Below are 16,031 nucleotides of genomic sequence, written 5' to 3'. Positions count from 1 at the left end.
TTACAGAGCTCTGTTTTCCTCTCTCCTGTTAATTTGACTTGTTCAGGGAATCTGGAACTCCCTTCCTGTTTCCCTCCAAGACCTTTAGTCACTTCCTGTCTCTAAATAAAATCCCCTTTCATTTGTCCTTAATTGATGATAGATACTCTTCCAAGTATTCTGATAAAATCAGCCAAATTATATATAGATTTTTCCTTCTTGTAGATGACCAAAAATCCCCATAGTTAAATATGTTAAAATTAGTTTCAGCACCATGTCTGTACTCAGAATCTGACAAATTTTTAAAGGTACCTTGTTGCCTTAAGTTATGTTATAATGGAATTTTTAAAATCAATTTTCTTGTTTAACCAAGAGACAAAAACATAGATTTGCTAGTGAAAGTATAAAGACCTTATTCAATCAAAGTATTTGATTTGCTATGCATCCATTCTGCTGCTGCTGTAGCATCCCTTATATCACTGTGAAAGGGGCTGACTTGAAAATATAAATGGATAATTGTAACTTTTTGTTGTGTCCCGTGCCCAGTTGTTGTTGGGCAGGGGAAAGTTACAAGATTTTGAGTGCTGGCCTCTCAGACACTCAGCTTCATGGTTTCTCACACAAACCTGTAGTTTCCAGCCGGCATAAAAAGACCGGGAGAGCAGCTCAGACTTTTTCCACAGACTTTGTTATCGTCCGTGAAGGGATCAGGCTACAAATCCAAAGATGGGGGATCACACATGTAATTTTATAGGGTTTGGGGGGATCACAAGTAAACCAATGGAAAACAGGGTTAACACATTTGGCCAACTACATTATCTTTCTTTGTTTGGGACAACCAATTATAAAGAACCAAACCTAACCAATAATATTCTAAAAAGATAAGAAGAAGAGCTTGCATTTTTCTAACATAAGTCATTCTAAGCAAGTAGTTTTTCTTATCTCAAAGGAGGTTCCAGGGGGCTGTCTCATGGCTGTTTGCAGAGGGATTCATCTCCTCTACAGATAATTTGTCAATGAACACCCTAATCTTAGGGGCAAAGAATGACATCTAAACACCTGACGGTTTGTCAAGGGCTTATTCAGCTACTGGAAACATTTATCTCCAACAGAATAACAATGTTGCCATCACAGTATTTATAAAAGATACTTTGCACATTTGTTCTGGTAATTTCTGGTAGTGATAGGGATTATTGATGTCTTTGTACATTCATGGAAAAAAAAAATCTCATCTGGAATTTCCTGTGCTTGGTCTGAGACTGGATTGGGTGCAGGGAAAGGCTGCTTGGAGGGGCAGGGGGAAGGGTGACAGCACAACTTCTCCAGTGTTAGGTTTGGAAGGCAAGGGCTGGGCAAAGAGTATTCTTAGGAATTAAAATTCAGAGAAAAGAACAGTTAAAAGGGAAAAGTGGTAAGAGGATGTACCTTGGCCTTGAGCAAATTAGGACTGGAAGTTGGAAGGTCCCTTGTTATATAGAAAAGGGGATATCTTAGAATCACCTTCCCAATAGTAAGAGCAGCAACAAATGTTTGGGTTCAGATTGTTCATGCAAAGAATACATGTTTTCCTGAGGCAAGAGAGGACTCAGTGCTGGGATCCCTTGGAGCCTCTCCATACACTTGTTTCCATCCCATTTTTCAGCCAGTGACTGAAGCTGGTGATTTTACCCCAGTTTCCAGCTAGAAACATCCCTCTGCAGTGTGGTGCAGCTGCCCCTCAGTCCCTCTGTGTGCTCAGGTGCACTGAACTGATCCCACTCAGGAACTTCTCCTGCTCCAGGCTGTCAGTCACTGCTAACACAGAATGTCCATCTCAGACTCCATTGCACCCTGCATGGTACAAGGGAAGCGCCACAAGAGCTGCTGCTTCTCCTTAATTTCTTGTGTCACCCCAAGCTGGCAGCTGCTTGCTCTGAGTGTTTCCATAAACTAATCTCTTTATACAGGCATATGTGGGAGAATAAATCATCTGTGGGTTAAAAACCTGTAATAATGTCAGAGTAGGGTTAAATATAGAATTCTAAGGTCTTTTGGTCTTATTGAGGCAGCTGTGTGGGTGGAAATGGCATCCAAATAGATGCTATTTTAGTTAAATTAAGTGTCACCCTAAGGGCTTTGGCCAATGTTCCATCTCTGAACAGAAAGCTGGAGACCACATCAGACTCTAACACGAGGCAGGTGCCAAGTTTTATTCCACTCTCCCTCTCCTCTTTCCTTACCTCTTTCAATTACTCCTCCCCCCACCCTTCCTCTTTCCTTAAATTTTTTCTTCCCTTTTCCTTCCCTCTTTTCTTTCTCCTCTTTCCTCTCTCTTATTCCTTTTTCCTTTCCCTTCTTCCTTCTTCCCTCTTTCCCTCCTTTTATTGTTTCCTCTTTCCTCTCTCTCTTCCCCTTTTCTCTTTCCTTTCCTCCATTTTTCCTCTTCCCTTTCATTTTTCTCCTTTCATTTTTCTTTTCCTTTCCATTTTTTTTTTCCCGGCAGAAGTTGCACAATTTAAATTCAAAATTCATATCTAAAGAGATTATGAGCTGTGTTCATGGGGCTGCCTTACACTAGCACGGGTGGTTAAAGAACTTTGTCTCTTCTGGCGATGTCTCCTCTCTGTTTTTTTTTGCTTTCCCCCCCCCCCCCCCCCCCTTTTATTTTTCCCAGACACGGGAAGATTTTTGCATCATGTTTGGTTAAAACTTCCATTCCCATCGGAGGAAGGCGCTGGCTCACTCCACTTCCCGCCCCAGGGGGATGAGCCTGCGGTGACCGGCGCGATGCCCAAGGAACAGCATCGGGATCGGGACGGCGTCTCATCCTTCCCCGGCCCCGCAGTGCGGAAGCTCCCGGGATGCTTCGAGATCCTTCGGTCACATCCAGGATGAGAGAAGTCGGGCTAAGACGGATCGGTGCCCTGCGCCATCCGTACCTGGGAGCCCAGCCATCCCCTTCTCTTTCTGGAAATCGCTGAGGTTTTCTGGCCTCTGTTTAAAACAAAACAAAACAAAACAAAACAAACAAACAAAAAAAAAAACCCCACACAAAAAACCAAACCAAACCAAAACAAAAAAAAAAAAACCGAGAGAGATAATGACACCACTGCTAGCAGAGGCGAGCGGTGAATCACGCCATGCTCCCCCAGGCTGTCTGTCACGGGGGAATGTGGGATGAAGGATACTCCTTCGCCACCCCACCCGCGTTCTCCACCCTGAACTTTACCCGACTTCTCAGACCCGCTCGGGCCCGCCCAATCGATGCATATTTATGAAGGGCCACACCCAACCCCGCCTCTCATTGGCTGCTCCTTGCCCTCTCCCGCTTCCATTGGTCGGTGCTGCCGCCGCTCCGGGCGCGGGGCGGGGCGGCCGCGCCCGCGCCCGCGCCTCCCGGGCGGTGACTCACAGGGCGTGGAGTGCGGGTCCTGCAGCGGCAGCGCAGCCCGCGCCTCCCCCCCTCACCCGCGCCACTCATTGTTCCGCCCGCTCCAGGCACCATGGACGAGCTGGACCAGTCGTCCCTGGTCTCCTCCTCCTCCGGGCCAGCCCGGCCACAGCAGCCACAGTTTAACTACCAGTTCGTGCTCGACGACGAGAAGGAGGAGGAGGAAGAGGAGGAAGAGGAAGACGAGGACGAAGACTTCGACGAGCAGCTGGAGGTGATGGAGAGGAAGCCCGCTGCGGCTCCCGCCGCAGCTCCACAGGAGCGGCCGCCGCAGCTGCTGGACCTCGGTGGCCCCGCCGAGCCGCCCCGCCCCGCCGCTCCGGAGCCGCCGCAGCCCGACTGGAGCCCCCGGGGAGCTGTGTCCTCTTCCTCTTCCTCCGCCGCCACGCCGTCCCCCGCGCAGGAGCAGCCCCCGGCCCCCGCCCGGCCCGCGCAGCCCCAGCCGCCCAAGCCCGAGCCTGTCGTTGCCCCCCGGAGCAGAGGGTCCTCCTCCGGCTCAGCTGGTGAGTGCTCCCGCCCCGGGCCTCGGGAGGGCGGCGGCCGGCCGGGGGAGACTCCGCCCGAGCCGCTCCGTTTCTTGATCCTCGCTGCCCCGACGAGAGATTCCCTTTGTCTGCCGGCCCTCGGCCGCCTCCTGCGGCATCACTCCCTCCTCTCAGCCGCGCTCGGGCGCGGCCCCGCAGCAGCTCATGCTGGAGAAGGGACTCCCCCTCCCCTTTGTTTTTTTTTTTTTCCCCCTAATTTTTAAAATTTTAATTTCTTCTCTTTCCCTCTGTGTTATGCTAATGGCGGGAGGGGGAAGCGCCGCCCCGGCCTCCGCCTCGCACATGGCCCGCCCGGGGGCGAGGCCGCAGCCGCCGCCTGGCAACGCCCTCGTCGCGGGGCGAGCGGGGGGCAAGCCCGGGGTATCGGCCGAGTCCAGAGAGACAGACCCTGCCCGGGGTGCCGGCTGAGCTCCTCGGGAACGGCCCTGCCCGGGTACCGGCCGAGTCCCGAGGAACCGGCCGTGGCGTGCTCGCCCCTCCGGCCGGTAATCTTCCGGCGCAGAGCCCTCCCCTCTCCGCATTGTCCCGGGTATGGTTCCCTCCGGGGCGGCCCGGCACTGCGGGCTTGGGAGCGCGGAGGAGGAGGGAAACATGAGATACTTGTAGTCTTACTCACGTTTAACACAGCGCCTGGAGGGAGGGGGGAGACGAGGGGCTGAGGAGCCGCCCGCCCTCCACCTGGCCGGCACAACCCTGGGCCCGCAGCCTGCGTGGGGACGCCGTGCCCTGCCGCGAACCGCGGGGCTGAGCCCCGAGAGGGACCCGGTGACCTAGGGAGGAATGTGTGGTAGCACAAAGGGAGACCAGGCTGCTCGCTGCTCTAGGTGTGGCAGTCCTGGAGAAGAATGTCAGCCTCGCGTCCTGGGCGGCCGCGGCTTAGCCACGGCCGTCACCTGGAGCTTCTCTAAAGCGTCGCCTTGTAAAGTGAAGGCGCTCTGGAGCGGACACGCCGGAGCGGAGGGCGTGTCACACCCCCAACAATTGCTGGTGCTGCCCGATTGCCAGAGCCCTTCTCAGGTCTAATCCGGGAGCTGACCCACATGGCTAATGCCTTGCATGCGGATTGCGAGTGTTCTTTGGCTCCATTTCTCCTTAATTCAAAGTAGAAGAGCTGACTTGAAACCACTAAAACAGTGAAAAGGAACAAAGTGCCTTGATTTCATCATGGTGTGAGCTTATCTTCATTGCTGTTGTGGTGTTGGTATGTTGCAAAGATGCAAGATTTCCATAATAACTCTATAAACACCACAGTATGTGGGGGCATGATACTCAAGATCAAATTTTTCAAAAAGCATCTGGAACAATAATTTTTAAAACATGAATTTAGGTTTTTTTCAGGGGAAGTTTCACAATGCATTTTATTTGCATATGTGACAGGACTTTATGGTTACTTGTACTGTTGTCTTTCACAAAGCCTACTTTGTTGTGTTCTTCTGGAAGCTCTCTGTGTAGCGATATGCCAAGGAGCTTAGTTTTTTTTTTTTTTCTGTTTCCACCATTTGGAGGACAGATGATGACAAAAGCTTGCAACAGACTGAAGAGGAGGGATTCTATATGATGGATGAACAGAGTTTTTTCTAGGCATGTTTTCTGAGTGGAGCTCTGGATGGTTTAAACAGAACTGAATCAAAGAAATAGGATCTACCTTATCATCTTGCTTTAAGAAGGAGAGATGAAATTGTGTTTTCTGGAAGTGATTTGTCTGATTTTTGTTTTTTTTTCTCTGACCACTGAAAAGATAAAGCAAAAAAGAGCACAGTAATTCCTGAAATAGTTCTGTGTTAGAGACCCAACTGTGAGAATTGCGTAGTATAGCTGAGAAGTGGCATCAAATAGTTATTTTAATTTATCAGTGATGATTAATTTAGGGCTCTGAAGTAAGGACTGGCATCTGGGGGAGGCTTGGTTTCCAAAGACAGGGTGTTGTAACACAATGCTCATCTAATAATGAGTTGAAATATTAGAAGCTCTGTACTTGAAACTCCTAGATGAGAACAAATGATGTTGATAAAAGCATTGCCAAGTTTCTCTGAATTACTCTGACCTTCTCAGATGCAGGAGCACTTAGTTTCCATCATGTTAAATATCAATTTAAACATCAAATCTTTGTTAGTTTTGCATTTAGCAGTGGGTGTTAAAACTGTCTGGGTCAAGATATTTGGCTTGGCTTCAAATGAGTTCCCTCTCAGTCATGCTGGGAGACTGGCAGAGTGAATTTGCTGCCTGCAACTGGTGGCAAGGGTGACCATGGTAGGGACAGCCACGTGGCCCTGTGGTTTGCTCTCTGCAGAGTTGAGGTTTCACTTTACTTTGAGCTCTGCTGTTTGAATTTAAGGTATAATTGAAGAAGTACAATTCACAATCTAGAAATTTTGAGAAAAAAATATCTTCATATTTGAAATCTAATGCTTTGATTTATGGGGATTTGGGGCAAATAACTTTGAAATTCTGTTTCCAGGAGGAGGAGAGTATGGCCTGTAGCAAGTATGCAGAGACTAGTAGGGCTTCTATTGTCTGCAACAATTGGCCATGGTGCTGCCTTTTGGCAGTGGAAGAATAGCAAAAAATGTATTGCCTGCTTGATGGCCCATTGAAATTGATTTTATGTATATATGGAAGTTTTTTTTAAAAAAGAAAACCTTTGTAATTGCTTTTAGTTACACACTTAAGGGTATTCAATATCATTGTGACATAATTATATGTAATGCAAGTCTCTGGCAGAGTAACAGCAGCCTACTTTCTGAAGAGCTAATATAAATATTTGCAGGAGGAGAAAACAAGCAGGAGCTCTGCAGTCAAACTGGGGTTCTCCTGAACAATTTCTGGGGCTTTTGTACTTGCTGTTTTGTGAGCAGCAGAAACTACGATTCTGAAGAGATTACTGCTTAAATGTTTTGATTACCTGAATTTACATAGGGTTCAAAAAGAAGTCAGTTTGAGGTAGTTATACATGGTCAAAGTAATACCCTTCCCCCTGTTTTTTTTTTTTTTTTTTTGCTAGCTGCCCAAAATAAGAATAACAAGTGTACTGTGATGAGTAGATACCACTTTGCTTCTTCCAGCCCTAGATTCTGCAGCAAACTGAAGGTCATATATCACTTTCCTGGAAGAGACTGGGGTGTTTTGAAGTTACACTGCACTTACCAGAAGCCTGTACAAGAAATCCACCGGACTGGCCCTAGGCCAGCATGCAGAGAGAATAAAGATGTTTCTTTGTGTGTCTGTTGCCTTCTGCTGACCTGGGTTAAATACATATGTATACATTGTGAAGGGCCAGCTTATTAATTCGCCTTGCTTTTCCATGTGATCGTATAGGATTTTTTTCTTTAATTCATTCATGTTGAGGAGAGGCTTCAGGAAGGTTTGTCAGGCAGAGGTCAGCCGAGCTGCCTGAAGCTGTCCCTGGCCTGGGTGAGCCCAGCCGCAGGAGGTGCTGAATAAATGCAGATGTATACTTGTTTCTGCTCAGCCCAGCAAGTGAACCTTTTACCCTGCACATCCTTCATTTGCATTTTATACAAATTCTAAACCAGCATATTTGCTCCTCAGATTTCTTTCTGTTGTGCTGCTGTGTCTACATGGACTCCTCCAGAGGAGTTGTGTAGGATTTAAGGACAGGATGCAGCGTGACTTGGAAAAACCAGAGCTGTCCTTGAATGCTATCACTGATGACTTTCATCTGCACCCTTAATTTATTAAAATGTGTATCCACTGATCTTCAGTGTTTCTCTGAGGTGCAAGACATTTTTTCTTCCCAAGTATAGTCAGCAAAGCTTTAAAGGAGGTGTTCATAACCTGGATTATCTAACTTAGAATGTGATTTTTTTTTTTATTCTATCGTAAAGAGGAGAATAATCAGAAATTTGACTGGTGTATTAAACCTTCATTTTCATATTTCATGTTTCCGTCTTGGTGAGTTCAACAAAGGATCATTTTATTTATTCAGTTTTATTCACTGTCATGTGCAGTGTCTAGCACTGGGGCCTGCTTCTGTAACTGAGCTTTGTAAGCTTCAGAAGCCAGACAGCCCTGTCTTCTGGTAAGCACAAGGATAGTCCTGCCAGGTTTGATGGTATGTTTGCTTTGTGTGTATCCCTGGACTTGCTTTCCAGGATATACCATACAACTTCTACCTACCCTCTAATGATGTATCCTTCAGAGAAATTTTGAATTGCACTGGTAGTTTCCCCCTTGGAGATGAAATCCTACAAACCACAAGTTAGGAGACCGTGAAGAGCCACTGTTTTTGCCTTCTTTCCACATCCTCCCAGCTTGTATTTAAGGAACCTTGGAGCGTGGCTACGGAATGGCCACTGCCTTGTCCACCTTGTTGCATCACCACTGGTGGCCACAGAACCTCTTCCTTATCTCACAGACAGCTACAAGCAGCAGCACTCATGGAAGCTGAGGAGCGTTTTCAGCTTCCCAGTCAGAGGTTTTCTCAAAATTGCTGGGAAATCAGATGTTTTAATTTTCCTTCCTTCACTGCCCAGGCTATTGGAGGGCACTCAGTCCAAGAGCCTGGCTACTTAGCAGGAGGTACTTAGGCATCAGTCTTCTTAACCCTGGAGCCCAGTGTTCCCATGCTGCTGGAATTCTGGGGGGCTCTGGTAGTGGCCACACAGTTTTGAGGGGTTTTTGAGACTTTGTCTGCCTATTTCCATGTCCATTCTGCCATACCCAGCTGCTTGATGGCTCAGGGCTCTCCTCTGACCCGACTGGTTTGTGTGCTGGAAAGGAACGAAGGGTGGTTAACCTTGAACTGGAGCACTTGGTGTGCTGGAGTTGTATTTCTGTATTTTCTGTTAATATTTTGACAGAAGTTTTTTATTTATTTATTTATTTTATTTGTGATGGCATGTTTCTATAGTAACTACAAAACTCAGAAAAATTAGCAAAGCATAGTTCAATCTGATAATGTCCTTCAGGTTCTAGTTTGGAGGCAAGGAAAGAGTTCTTGGTCTTTTATTGGCTGGAAAGTGGAAAGCAGCTTGGAGCTTACAGGTAAATTGTCTTGAGATATTCAGAAATGCTTATATATGAAGTAGGAGGAAAATTGTGTAACTACCAAGCTGCTTTAGAAATTAAAGGAAAAAAAGAGCTATTATTGCCAATTAAAATAGTGAGCTGTGAGACCTCAGTAGGTAAGTAATGTTTTAATGCAGTTTTAAAAAATAATTATTTGTTTATGATCTAAAATAGAAGTCACTCCTGTGTGTGCTTTGGAAACACTGCATAATAGCTTCTACTTATTCTGCAGTCTCAGTTTTTAGGGCAGCATAGTACAGCCAGCGCTCAGATCTTGCACTCCAGACAAATGACATGCTTGGTGGATGGCTTTTTAAATTGGTCTTTCCATCAATAAGAACTATTACAGCAGCAATAAAATAATGGCCTTATTAATATTCACAAAGTCTGAGAAAATAAAATTATCTCAGTAGAATGTTTTTCATCTTTCAATGGAAAGAATCAATCTGCTGCCAACTGTAGCTGTCAAAATATGAAGATTTTAAGTTAGGTTAAATTTTATGGCTTTAAATTACTACTTTTCCCCATTATTTTAATGAGTTTTTCTCAATTTGTTGCTTTCTGAATGTATAAAGAAAAAAATACTTATAAGTTTATCTCCCCCTCAGTGTAGAAGGATTGGGAATACCAGTGTGACCCTCCATGGTTTAGATGAGAGACTTGCTTTGTGTCTGAGAAGATACTCCCAGCTTCTACTGGCAGCTTTTTTAATGAACAGGGCAATCATGTCATCAACTTCATCAGCTAGGGAGAACATATTAGTTAAGATGTCTTCAAATAAGACACAAGACTGAGATAAATATAAACTTCCCTGTTGCCAGTTAAAAATGTTCTCAGTCTGTCAAAATCCTCCTGCTTATCCAGTCAGCACTGGTTTGTGACAGTTTTCCTTGAACTCTGCAGTCCCCTCTTTTCTCACAGGAGAGAAAATTGCTTAATGCCTGTCATTAAGGACACATTCTGTGTCCCCCTGTGTGTGGCAGGGAAAACAGTGCCAAGGAAAACAGATGAAAGAGCATGTGTGAGGCCTTGCAAAGCAGCTTGGAGCTAGAACAGAAAGGAACAAGCAAGGAGAAAAATGTCACTGGTGGCAGAAAGGCTCCTTCTTTTGTGGGCTTCAACCAGGGCTGCTGGGGGTACCTTCAGCATGCTCACAGGGATAGATTTAGAGCACATGAAACCCAAGTGTTCCTTAAATGACCACACTGTTAGACAAGAAAACTGGGATTACCCTGTCTGTGTATCCTGTTTTAAATGACAAAAAATTGATATGTTTGGGCAATACATGTGTTGACCAAAATCTATTGCAGTGCTATTGACACCTGATCCCCTTGGTTGTCAGGAGCACATCAAGACTCTGAATCTTCACACTGCTTTTTCCTTTTAATTAAAATATATTCTGCAGATACTAATGGCGACACCAAGTCCATGTTCTTGTTCCCTATTTTTCATATCTTATCCATCAGACATCTTATGCACCAATTTGTTTTTATTTTGCAGACTGTAAACTCTTTTGTCAGAGGCTTGTCACACAAGGTAATGTATTGGGAAGACATGCCAAAAGAAATCAGTAGGATCTGGTCTGCATTCTTTAAAGGTTATTCTATCTAATAAATATATTCTTCTGCAATGATAAGGTTGCTCATCTAAATACTGCTTAATTTGTTTAATTGTGGGGAAAGCAGGGAAAAATCCATCTGTACAAACCAGTGAAAGGGAATCTTATGATTGGTATAATCTCTAAAATTAAATTGGATAATGTCTGCATAATGATAGGATTTGCATGGCTCTTTAGACCTCCTGCCTTTGAATAAGTTCTGATGTAATTACTATAGTTTTCTGCTTTGTGGCACTGCCAGAACTCAAATTTCTTTCTGTTATTTCTGTCCGTGCTTAAACAGTTTGGATCTTAAGGAAGAGTTACTTAGTTTTTAGAGAAAGTATCTAGGTTTTTTTGTTACCAATGTTGCCAAAGACTGAGTACTTGGATTTAGAACTGTGACTAGCTGGACACATGTGTTTGCACTTGGCTAGATTGTTTCTTTCTGCTTCTTTTTAATCAAATGTATTGAAACAATATAAATTGGTGTCTGTAAATGCTGAATCTGAGAATGTTCATATTTTCGATTGTTCTAAATTAATTTTTAGCTTTCCTGTCAAATACAGTTGATTTATATATTAAAAATAATTGTGATTATGAAGTGGATATTTCAGGCCATGAGAAGTGGGCTGTGAACAGTTGGGGTTAATTGTGGCCACCCGATTTCTGTAAAGAGAGGCTTTGCCCACCTGATGCTAATTTGGGTAATAAAGCAGAATTTCTGTGATTGGGCAGCTGGTACAGTCAAGGTGTGTAGTACTGAGCTGTGCCATTTACTCCTCCCTGAGCTGTGAGTCGTGCTCAGGAGCAGAACAGTTTTCTCTTTGTTCCTGAGAAGATTTAATTTCGTCATGGTGCACTCCTGTGGATGGCTGGACTGGGATAGGTATGTGCATCCTGTTTCTGGGAATTCTGTGTGCTTGGTGGGAGAGGAGTGAAAAGTTCTTTGGAGCTGAACTGTGGGACATTTTTCTTTGGTTTTTTTAGTTTTTCTAACAGAAGATGCCAGATAAAACCCTGTCCCTGCTCTGGGGGGCTGGGGTGAGGCTCAGTGGATGAGGGACTTTGAGCAGAAAGTGGCATTACAGAACCACTCTCTGAAATGCTTTGGATCATGTCGCTGGTGCTGCTGGTCAAAATGGTTGCAAGAATAAGGTGAGAGTGGCAGCTGTGTCTGAAGTATTTAATGACCTTTTAAAAACATCCTCATGGTGGGCTCTTAATTTGGCAGCCTGGGAACTGTAACAGGGAACATTGTGACAGAGTCACAATTAATGTCTCTTCCTTCTGTTCCTCTCTTGGTGCTTTGGTTGGCATTTGGGTATTGCATGGAAGTGGAAGTGCCTTTCTGTTCACTAAATAGCTGATCAAAAGCAGAAGAAATGGCCCACAGCTCACGTCTGTCCTGGTGCTTTACAGTCTCTGTGCTGTTGGGCAGCTTGCCTTGAGTGAAGCTAATTTAAAAGAGGAGAAGCTCTGGAATTAGACCATGTAAAATTGACGTTGCAAAAAAAAAAAAAAACCAAAAAAACCCCAAAAAAACTTGCCTAAACCAGTTTGGTAATAGATTTCTGGTCAGACAACAAGAAAATGTTATTTGCTGGAGACCTGTTTGCAGAAACAGACTATTTAAAATGCTTGTTTGGAACTTGTTTTCTTCATGCAGCAGTGCAGAATAACTCTCCCTGCAGGTGATGCATGATTCCACTCTGCTGTAATTGCCATGGGGGCCTGAAATGACCTACAGCTGGGCTTGTCTATGATCAAAGGTCTTGGCTCCTTTTGTGATCCCAGCTGAGATGACCTCAGGATGTCCAAAATGGAGCTCCTTTTCCCCCCTTAAATCTCCAATAACTCCCATCTTCTGTAGCAGCTTGCACGCTTTCTTCCCAAGATTTCCAAATAGTTTTCTAAACTGGAAACTTCTCTTTAAAAACAGACCTGTAACTAAAAAGAGCCAAATAAGAAAAACTAATTATTTGCTGTGGCTCTGTAGTCTGATTTAATGATGTGAAAAGGTGCTATTAATAGTTAATGTTCTTAATCTTGAATGGTTTAACTATTTGGTGAAATCCCATATTTAGAACAATCACATCATAACAGGAGATGATTTAAAAGGAGTTTGTGTAGGCAGCTGCTTTTCTCAGGAAATTCTTGTGAAGTTGTGTGCCCTTGTTTTGTACTGCAGTAGGAAATTAGACATCCAAGAACTTTAGATGGCCACATGGGTTGCTAAACAGCTTGAGGTAGAAATGCTGCTGGAGCAGCCTTCACTGTGGGCACATGAACAACTTGGTACATTGGGGGAATTATTTCTCTTTCATGCCCTAGAGGGGTTGCTGCAAATGGAACTTTTACACAATGTGGGACTCATGTCATAGATGCCATTCCTTGGAATATTAATTTTACCCTGTTTTCCTTTATTGTTAAATATTTATATTAACAGGGGAGGCCTTTCACAATGTCCCACTGTGGGAGGTCTGTAAAGAAAAAACAGTCCTTAGCCTGTTAGTTTGGTATCTTGCTCATTTCCTAAGCTTGCAAAAGTGAAATGGGTTCTTAAATACTCCATTTTTGCTAATTTTATTTTGAAACTAGCAGGCATTTTCCATGCAAACTAATCCAGGAAGTGGTTCTGAAATCTGAAACTGCCATCTTAGCAGTCTAATGCAGTCTCCTGCCAAAGCTAAACTGGGCACCAAGTGAAGTTTGCTCAGTGTTTCTGTGGGTTTTGTCTGTTTTAATGCTGAGTTCATACACAAGAATAAGGAAAGCAGCAGAACAATAAAGCCACTTGAGCACAGTCCTGCTGCTGCTTATTGGAAGGAGGCACATGGGAGCAGATGGAAAGGTTCTTCACTTACAGAAATCCAGTGATGAGAGATAGGAATTGTTCTGGCTCAGTTCCTTTTTTCTCTGACTAGACTGAAGTCCTCTGCTTTCCTTTAGCAAGCATGTTTTGTGCTAAGAGAAAAGGTTCTTTTCTCATGAATTGCTTTTCTTGGAATTTTCAGTTTACTACTTAATTTTAAATATTTTTTCTCTGGTAATCTTTGCAAATAACTTTCATTTTGTTAGTTGTGTAAGGAATCTCCATTTATTTCTCTACTTTTTAGCTGGAATTTTGGTATTTAAATGTGAAGTTTTATGCTGGTAATGTCAGCATCTTTTAACATCAGTTAGTGGAAAATCAGCAAAAATTAAAATGAGGGTTTAAAATTACATTACTTTGTCATGCTGGTGTCAGGATTATTTATTTTTAAACAAAACTGAAATCTGATTCTCATTGGGGGATGTTATGTTTTAGCTGAAATCATAATGCAGTTTTAAAATATGAGACTCCATGCTAGTGAAAGAAGTGACAGGGCTATTTGTTTTTTTGGTTTTGGGGGGTTTTTAGGGAATATTTAATTAGCAAAAATCCAAGGTAAAATTTACAGAATGTTTCTGGTTAAAAAACAAGAATGTAGTCAGGCTGAGTCTCTAAAGTTCTCTTTAAAAGCCATCAGTTGAAGTACTTAAGTAACTCGTATAAAGTGGTACCACTCATAAATGAGAGCTCAGCCTTTATTTTGGCTGCAATGCTGAAAGTACTTTACTAACTTGCATGATAATGGATTTTTGGCTGATAAAATTTGGAGTAAAAAGTATTTTCATGGAGACTGTGTTCATTTTGAGGTCTTATTCTTTTATGTTTCATGAAACAAAATCTGTATTTTGATGGAAGAGTTACTTGAGCAGTTCATCTTAAAGAGTTTTAGTTGTGATCTGTAAAAAGTTATGATTTGTAAGAGCATCACTTAGTTTTTTCTGTATATATTTGGGTGAAGCTTTGTTGTAATGAAGCTCACTTTGTATGTCAGTTAAGGCGTTTTGAATATCTACTTTTGCTTGACAATATTGCCGCTCAGAGCTTGATGTATTCAGAAGTTTTTTTTTTCTGTTGTGTTGCTTGCTTGGGTGTTTGTTTTTGTCACCTAATTTCTGCCACTGAGATGCAAACTGGAGAAGCCACCCCTGGTGATGGATCCTCGAAGTGTCCTACTTACCCACAGAGCTATGTTTCTGAGAGGTTTCTACCTCCACATAGGAGGTGGGGATTCTTCAGCAGTGTCCCTGCTGGAAAAAATCCCTTTCACCATGTCATTTCAATTCCACTCTACAGAGAGTGGTGGCTTCAGTCAGTACCCATACTGATGGGGAGTTGTCCTACTCCATGTTCCCTGCTTGCCTGAGGTGTTACACAGGCCCCAGAAGGGCAGGAGAAAGCCCTTGTATCTTTTTCATTTCAGCAGGAAAAATGCCTTTCTGGTGTGGGTGGAGGGAGAGTGGGTGGTTCTCCTTGGCTGGTCAGGAAACACTGCTTTTATGTAATCTCTTTTCACACTCCAGCCATGTGTAGAAAATAAAGTTTGGGTGTGGACATAATATCCTTCCATTAAGAGAACCAGGGAATTCAGTGGCTGGCATAGCAGTTTTATGGTTCTGTGTTTGGTAAATGGAAGCCAGACCTCAGAAGGAGTTTTTGCCTTGTGCAGTCTTAAGGGAAACACTGAAAAATAAGAGCCTGTGTTCTTAAGCCAAATGCCTTTCCCCAGAAGCTGAAACCTCTCTGTCTGGAGTTGGAAGTTGTTCAAACGATTTAAAATGTGGAATTTTTGGTAGAGATTGCAGTTGGCCTTTGGACAGGAAGGGAGCTGCACCTTTCAGGGATGACCTGTGTGTTTTCCCCTTCATGTCCTTGCCTCCCAATGGACTCTGCTGTGCTTGTTTGCCCTTCCTCCTGCATTTCCAGCACCTCATCTCCACTTCCTTGGTGTTGGTTTCTCTGGGAGGCCCTTTTCTGCTGGGCTGTCAGGGTGTCTGTTCACAATCTGGTCCCACCAGGTCCATCCTGCTTTTTCTCCTAACCCAAAGTACAGATCCCTTCCAGTTCATCTGGGTTGTGCTGCTCTGGGGTGATCTGCAGGAGGGCGAGTGTGTGGAAAAGAAAAGGAGTGGGCTGAGGAGCAGTGTCTGCTTTTGGAAAGGATCCTGGTGAGCAAGGGGATGTGGAGTCGAGCAGCTCCTGGAATAAAGGGCCTGCAATGGTACTTGGTGCAGCAGTTCTGTGATTCTGTGTCACATACACATCAGTTGTCCTCCAGTGTGGTTTCTGTCCTTAAAATGGTTTGCCACCATTGAATTGTGACACTGTTTTAATGTGCTCTAAATTTGCAATTGGGGTTTCTCTCCATATGGTCCTTAATCGGAAAATGGAATTTTTAGAAAACTGAGGAGAAATCTCTTTGGCCCAGCAGGAGTCGAGGACCCTCCTGAATACCAAGTCCTACACTCAGTTTTATCTCTTACTCTGTTTTCTGTCATCTTCAGGTGATAGTTGTAATCCACAAAATGCAGCAAGAGGTAAATGTTCTGTGAAACAAACTCAACTGACTGTATATTGTGA

General features: G+C 44.0%; 1 protein-coding gene across 5 annotated transcripts in view; it reads left to right on the top strand.

The window, feature by feature from the left end:
• Positions 1-2,459: 2,459 nt before the first annotated feature.
• The window catches only part of RTN4 (reticulon 4), a 41,404-nt gene continuing 27,832 nt past the window's right edge, over positions 2,460-16,031 (top strand). The window contains exons 1-2 of one of the 5 annotated variants that reach the window (XM_062490594.1): positions 2,460-3,481; positions 3,755-3,912. In XM_062490594.1, coding sequence (XP_062346578.1) covers positions 3,462-3,481; positions 3,755-3,912 — 178 coding nt within the window. In that variant the 5' untranslated portion in view covers positions 2,460-3,461. Of the gene's footprint in view, positions 3,913-10,482; positions 10,519-16,031 lie in introns of all 5 variants that reach the window. The other 4 variants (XM_062490592.1, XM_062490593.1, XM_062490595.1 and 1 more) reach the window with 4 other exon arrangements.

Source organism: Cinclus cinclus, chromosome 3 (assembly GCF_963662255.1).
Source record: "Cinclus cinclus chromosome 3, bCinCin1.1, whole genome shotgun sequence".
Taxonomy (NCBI): Eukaryota; Metazoa; Chordata; class Aves; order Passeriformes; family Cinclidae; genus Cinclus; species Cinclus cinclus.
This window is presented reverse-complemented; position numbering and strand designations above follow the sequence as displayed.